Source organism: Asterias rubens, chromosome 11 (genome assembly GCF_902459465.1).
Source record: "Asterias rubens chromosome 11, eAstRub1.3, whole genome shotgun sequence".
Classification (NCBI taxonomy): Eukaryota; Metazoa; Echinodermata; class Asteroidea; order Forcipulatida; family Asteriidae; genus Asterias; species Asterias rubens.
In genome coordinates, this window is record NC_047072.1 from 9,397,632 (window position 1) to 9,404,418 (window position 6,787).

The 6,787-nt window shown below is 40.5% G+C and overlaps 1 protein-coding gene across 1 annotated transcript in view; it reads left to right on the top strand.

The window, feature by feature from the left end:
• LOC117296888 (aminopeptidase N-like) overlaps positions 1–6,209 on the top strand; it is a 44,716-nt gene extending 38,507 nt beyond the window's left edge. Inside the window, exons 16-18 of the mRNA XM_033779992.1 lie at positions 3,409–3,549; positions 3,974–4,055; positions 4,845–6,209. Coding sequence (XP_033635883.1) covers positions 3,409–3,549; positions 3,974–4,055; positions 4,845–5,006 — 385 coding nt within the window. The 3' untranslated portion in view covers positions 5,007–6,209. The remainder of the gene's footprint in view (positions 1–3,408; positions 3,550–3,973; positions 4,056–4,844) is intronic.
• Positions 6,210–6,787: the final 578 nt, after the last annotated feature.

Genomic DNA, 6,787 nt, shown 5'->3' on the forward strand with positions numbered 1-6,787 from the left:
TTCGCGAACGGGTAGACTGTTTCCCCGGTGCTTTTGGTTCTTGTGCTGTACACCCCCACGTGCTGTTCCCCCTTAGTAAGTAGCCCCCAAATCCTTCCTACCACCTCCTACAGCAGAAACCTGGATACAATGAACACTAGGGCGACGAGTACCAGCACAAGGGCAGCCATTACAGACACGATCTTCTTGTAGAGTACGCACTGCTCATGGGCTGTCTTCAGCTCGTCTCTGGGCACTACGCCGTTCATTGTGTCCTTGAATTGGTACTCCTGGGTCACCTTGATCTGTCAAATGGAAATATTTTGAGAAACTGCTGACGAAACAAAATGACCTGTTGTATACATAGAACAAAAAACGCAGAGTGTCTTCCTCGGAGCCTTCGAGAAAGACTCTGCAAGGGTCAAAACATTTTTGTTTTTGTGTGGAGTTTTGTTATTTCAGCGAAATAATATGTGTATTTCACTGAATGGAAGTGAACTTCATCATTTATCTTTGCCGAATGGTATTTTTCGAATAAAAAAAACATTACAAAAAGTACCAGACTGTTTCAACCTTCAATTCTGTTATTAAATTTTCCCGAAAAATACTTGGCTTCTGCCCTAGTTTAGTCCAATTCAAGCTTTCTCCATCTTTGTTTAACGCCGAATCATTAAAAAATAAATCCCTCCAGTTTTCATTGTGGTCAAGTATCAAATATATAATCGCTGAAATTAGATGAAAAGATGGTACTTGGCCCAAAATTCTTTAAAAGGTTGCCTCTTTGGTCGTCTGTATTTGTATTTTGAGGTAACATTCTGTAATCACCTGTCTAGACTTTAGCAGAGCGATCTCAGTGGTCTGAAGCCTGTTGCCCAAAGCCTGCTTCTCCTTCCCCAGGAGCTCCATCTTACGTCTCTCTCCTTGCAGCATCTTGTTGAACGCCACCTTCTGCTTGTTATACTTCAGGTCCAGCATGTCCTCCAGGTCTTTGTATCTCCTGTCGAAAGCCGCTTGCTGCTCGGCACACTTGGTGTTGTAGGTGTCCCCCTGTGTCTTGTAATCGGCATCGAACTTCGCCTGCTGTGCCGTCAGTTTGTCGTTCATGGCATCCAGTTGCTCCTGGCTCTTGGCGGTGAAGGTTGCCTCCTGCTCGGCAAGCTTGTTCTGGTATGAAGCCTCCTGTTCCCGGAGCCTTGACTCAACAAATTGGTCCCCGTACCTAGCCTCCATCCTATCCTGACACTTGATCTTGGTTTCTTGTTCGGCCAACTTCTGGCTGAACCAAGCTTCTTGCTTTTTGTTCGTTGACTTAAAGGTGGCTTCCAGTTTGTCATACCTTGCGTTAAATGTTGCCTGCTGTTCAGCTCGCTTGACGTCGTAGTCTTTCTTGAGGGCGACCTCCTTCAGCAGAGACCCCTTCAGCTTTTCTGCCAACGTGGTGTTGAGGTCCACTTGCTTGTTCATGTTACCTTGGGCATTCTTCAACTGCTTAGATGTCTTCTCTGCCTTCTCGCTCAGAGCTCTGTAGGTGTTCTGGAGATTCTCAAGATTCTTCTCCAGCCTGATTTTCTCCTCGTCCAGGACCTTGAGATGGGCCTTGTGCTCGGCAGACATCGCGCTGAACTTAGCCTCGTGTGATTGGTTCTTCTTCATCGCGGCCTCGGCAGCTGATTGGGACCATTCTTTGAGTGCCTCGTAGTGATTGGTCAGGGTCAAGATGTGCTGCTTGGCAATGTGTAGCTGCCTGCGGCAGTTGCCATGCAGATACCCCGGTCTGAAGGCGGTTAGTTTCTCCAGGACGAAAGTGCGGATGCGGCTTTCTTCTTTGGGAGACATTGTCTTTGCGAATGTGGTGTCAATTGAACGATTATGTTTGCTGCATAAATTTAAAGTAAAGAAAGAGCTAGTGAGTGACCCTTTATAGACAACCAAGGATGTTCTTCCCCTGCCCAGTTCAATATATTGTTTAGTATTTTTAATATTATGCTACCTGAAATTCCGTAAGTTTAACTTTGAACTTCCGAAACTTCAAATAAACTTATTGAAGTTGCAGTCGCGGCCAAGGCCTGTACAATAAATACGTTAAGAGTCTGGTTTGGGTTATCGTCAACAAAACAAACAATTCCGACAAAAATACTTGTGAAATTCTCGAGATTAAGAATAGAAACACAACGCACCAAACGTCACTGCTCTTTTGGTATAGTACATTGCTTGAATGGTAAAGTGTAATGTAATGTAATTGAATTTGGTAGATGTGCTTTCACAATAACAAGCGCCATATTGATCAAGGGGGCAATGTTATTTCGAACACTCAATGGCGTATGTGACTCGGCTCTCGAACCTTCAATAATGTTCCTGATTCTTGCGTGCACTGGAAGTCAAGGGTCGAGTATTTACAGACATAAACAAATCTCTCTGAAACTATCCCTTAAATTAAAACAAGATGGCGCTTTGATATGTATTTCTGGTATTAAATAACACCAATGATGCTTCACTCAAAGTGAACTTAACCACTGTAGCTCCTCGCAGTCCCGAGCTGAGGAAACATAAATTGTAAGTGAGTGTAATCAAGGACGCATGCCACGTCAACCAGAAACACCGATTATACGTTATTTTCACTTACAATCCTCTGCTGTACTCTAGTACACGAGACCTACGGTTTTAAAATGTCCCATGTGATGGCCAAAACACTTAACTATGGACAATGATGGAAAAGTATCTTGCTCGAGGATATCATGATCTCGGTCCAAATCAAAACTCAGCTTATCGTTATTGTTATGGAAGCTTTTTTAACATGAAATTATGCCGAAGAGCTTACCCTTGGTTTTGCTTCATTTGCTCAGTTGCCATTTCGTCTAGTTCCTTCTCCAGCTCAAAATTGGACGAAAAGTATCCAATCGCTACCATCAAAGACCCAATCATTACTATATGCTTTGTTTACTGTGTTTGAGAGTTGACTAATGACGATGAATCTAGCTGGAGTATAGTATCCAGCTTTCACCTAACCCTAAAGTCCGATGTTACGGACATTTGTAGACACGTCCGTCTTGACGAAAAATTCTCGCTTTATTTGATGCAGTTGTTGTTGTGTTAATTCTGTGAATGGATCTTTTCCGCGGTTTTTTACGCGCGCGTTTGAAAATGCGCTCACGATAAGGCGCGAAATTGACATTTTCCAATTTAAGCTCGCGCGTCACATGGCGTTGGATGCGTGCGCATCTGCTATACCCCCAAAGTGTTCTCTACCTTTTCCCCTCCAAACACAATAAAGACATATCCAAATCCACACGTGAAAACCCAAAAGCTGAATCCCTTTCGAAAATCTGCACTATAGTATCTAGTAAAGAAAAATGATAGGCAGAAGTTGCGACAAAAATGCTGTTAAGAAATACGTTTTTAAGACAAACAATATTTTTATAAATTTTCCAGATTCATGGAGCGATCCCTGGATCCCAGTCTGGTGCCCGTGGTCGATACTGTGGAAGTCTTCAAACACGTCGTCAATAATCCAATCGGCGGATACCTCGCCTGGAACTTCTTCCGTCAACACTGGGACATCTTTGTAGAGAGGTATGAACCACTGCTGATCAAACACCAGGGCCCAATTTCATAGAGCTGCTTAAGCAAAAAATTTGCTTAAGCACGAAAATAGCTTGCTTATTTTACACATGTTACTGGCAAAAATTTCATACCATGTACATTGCTTGTGACTAATATTTAGCTGTTGTTTACTTAGCATAACAATTGAGTGGAGTCTTAGCCGGTAATCTGATTTTACAAAGCAAAGGTTTGTTTGCTTGAGCAAAATGTTTTGCTTAAGCAGCTCTATGAAATTGGGCCCAGAGCTTGAATCCGTTTCTCTTATTAACCGCTAGGCCATGACACGAAACTATGCTGTGAAAGCAGGGCCCAGGCCTACAGCATGCCAATATTGTAGATGTATTTTTCATTTGGTAAAGTGTAATTATTTCTTTTGTGGTTCTTCTTGATACAGGTACAGCGGTGGAATCTTCTTGATGAACGGTTTGATTGACACAGTCACCAAGTGGTTCAGCACGGACTTCCACCTTAAAGAGGTCAGAAACTCCCCATACAGGCTCTATGGAACATCTTAGATAATGTTCAATCCTGAAATAGGTTTTAGATAAGATATACCTAAACACAAACCTGTGCAAGATTCATTTGAAAATCGGGTAGCGTTTGTGAGATAATTGTTGCTGAAAATCTGGAGCGATTTGTCCAAGCAGGAAGACAAATCTGCATTGGAGTACACAATCTGAGAAACGTTACTGTCAATAACGCTTCTCAAGTTCAACATAATTTTGAGGATAAAAAGTGATACATTGTTTTCATACCGCAGTGCTTCGGAGTTAAGTGAATTTTTTTGGTATGCATTATACTATCCAAATATGCTTTACTTCTTACCAAGTAACTTCTTTTGCCATTAATTGATAGAGTCATTACCAAGTGTAGGGCCTGCCCGATACATACCCTATAAAGGCAGTGGACACCTTTGTTAATTATTGTCAAAGACCAGTATTCTTACTTGGTGTATCCCAACATAATTTTTTGCATAAACTAACAAATATTATGTGTAAATTTTGACTTAATTGGTCATCGAAGTTGCAAGAGAATATTGAAAGAAAAAAAAATTGTGGCACGTGTGCCTAATAATAAGCTGTAGGCCTGAAGTTTTTTATTATTTGAGTGAGAATTTACCTCTTTAAAAAAAAATGTTACTTCAGAGGAAGCCTTTTCTTACAAGAAACTTTTTATGCTAACGTTTATTTTGAGTAATTGCCAACAGTACCAGATGCCTTTAAATTTATGTGCACATTTATTTGATTTGTATTATCATTACACAGCTGCGAGAGTTCATAGCCGGTAATGAGCTCTCCTTGATCGGCAAAGCAGGGATGAAGAACTTCCGCCAGGCTGAGGAGACTACGGCAGTCAACGTTCATTGGATGGAGACTAACTACGAAGACATCAAACAGTGGCTAGAAGAAGCTGTTTCCGGTGACTGATGCATTATGGGTAAAACAAACAGAGCCCGCCAATGCATTGCGGGAGCTTAGATATATTATACATATATATATTTGATAGATTTGTTTTTACGAAATTAATATCATGGTTGTTGAATTTTTGGTTACTGATTTTGTTGTTAATTTGTGTGATAAGATAAAGTTATTGTTAATGTTGCACATCATTTTGAAATGTTAGTTGTAAATGACAAGTATAATTCGTGAATGATGCGAGAAGACTAAGACAAGTTCTGTGTCAGGCTGACTTTTGGTTTATGGTTTAAAACAATATATGGATTAACCCAAGCGCTTTAAAGGAGCGAGGTTGTAGTAAAACTGATTGAAGGAGCGAGGTTGTAGAACGGCTTGAAAGAGCGAAGTTAAAGACAGATTGAAGGAACGAGGTTGTAGAACAGCTTGAAGGAGCGAGGTTGTAGAACAGTTTGACGATTCAAGATCGATGATCAAAATAAGGAGTAGACTAGTCGGATATGCTTTTTTTATGTTTATGAGTTTTAAGAACCATGGTCTTTGAACGAAATGATTGTTTTGACGTAGCAACCACAGTGTGAGAATGCTAACACAGTTCGGAAAACGATATCATCCCAATGACACTGTCGTCCAACGATATCTTAGGTTTCCTGTACGATTGAATTATAGTTACTGCTTTATTGTCGATTTTTATGATCGTCAAAAAACAAGACTACACTAAAATTAATACTTGTTGAGTGTCTCCACACACTGCTATAGACATGTACGACGTCGTGTTGATACGAACATTATGCAGTGACGTCATGACGCCGCCATCTTGGATATAAAACGAACATGAAACAGTGGTATAGCGCGGCGCACACGAACAAATAACCACCTTTCAAACTCTTTCAGACCCTACATGAGGAACCCCTAAAAATGGAGCAGATGGTATCTCCAAAAAGTTCCCATATATACTTTAAACGCTATTTTCCTCTTGTACAGAAGTAGGGTTCACCCAAAATCCTTCTAAAACAAAATCCTGAGAATGCACACATTGAAGACATAATAGGGCAGGGGCACACCGTACCCCATATAGAGAACCAATGTGCTTTAATAGCTGGAGTGGAATTTAGTCGGGTTCACCTGTGATGACTAGAATGAATAAGCCACTTCGGAATGTCAGTGGCGCACGTCTGTTACTGCTGACAACGGACTTTGTCTATCTCCCGTAACCTTTTGACAATACCCGCTGGTATTGTCAAAAGGTTACGGGAGATAGACAGAGTCCGTTGTCAGCAGTATTAACAGACATGCGCAGCTGGAACTCCGAAGTGGCTTATTCCAAAATGGACATTGTGTGGAGAAACATGACACAACATATGGACAAAGTTTAACGAGCGTTTAACAGTCTTAGCTTCCTGAACGGTACGTGTTTTAGACTGATCTCAGCTGACCAGATGTTGCACTTTCTAACATTTTTATTTATTGAGTATTAAAAAATGTTCCCAGATTGGTATTATGTTTGAAATTGTAAGTACATGTAGTATACGATTTTTACACTTGCCAGTTTGTGAAAATGTTAATATTTAAACAAATTGTCAATTTTATATTAAAGTAAAATGAAATAAATATATGTTATTGTAAACCGTTCTTATTATAAATTATAACCTTCAACGTTGTGTAGGCATATAAGTAGACATTTTGTTGTAACTTTTGACGTTTGTGGGTGTAGGTAAACTTGTTGCAAGTTGTTGACGAAATGTTTTGAACAACACGAAATGTTGGAAGCTAGCTGGCGTTATTTTATGTAT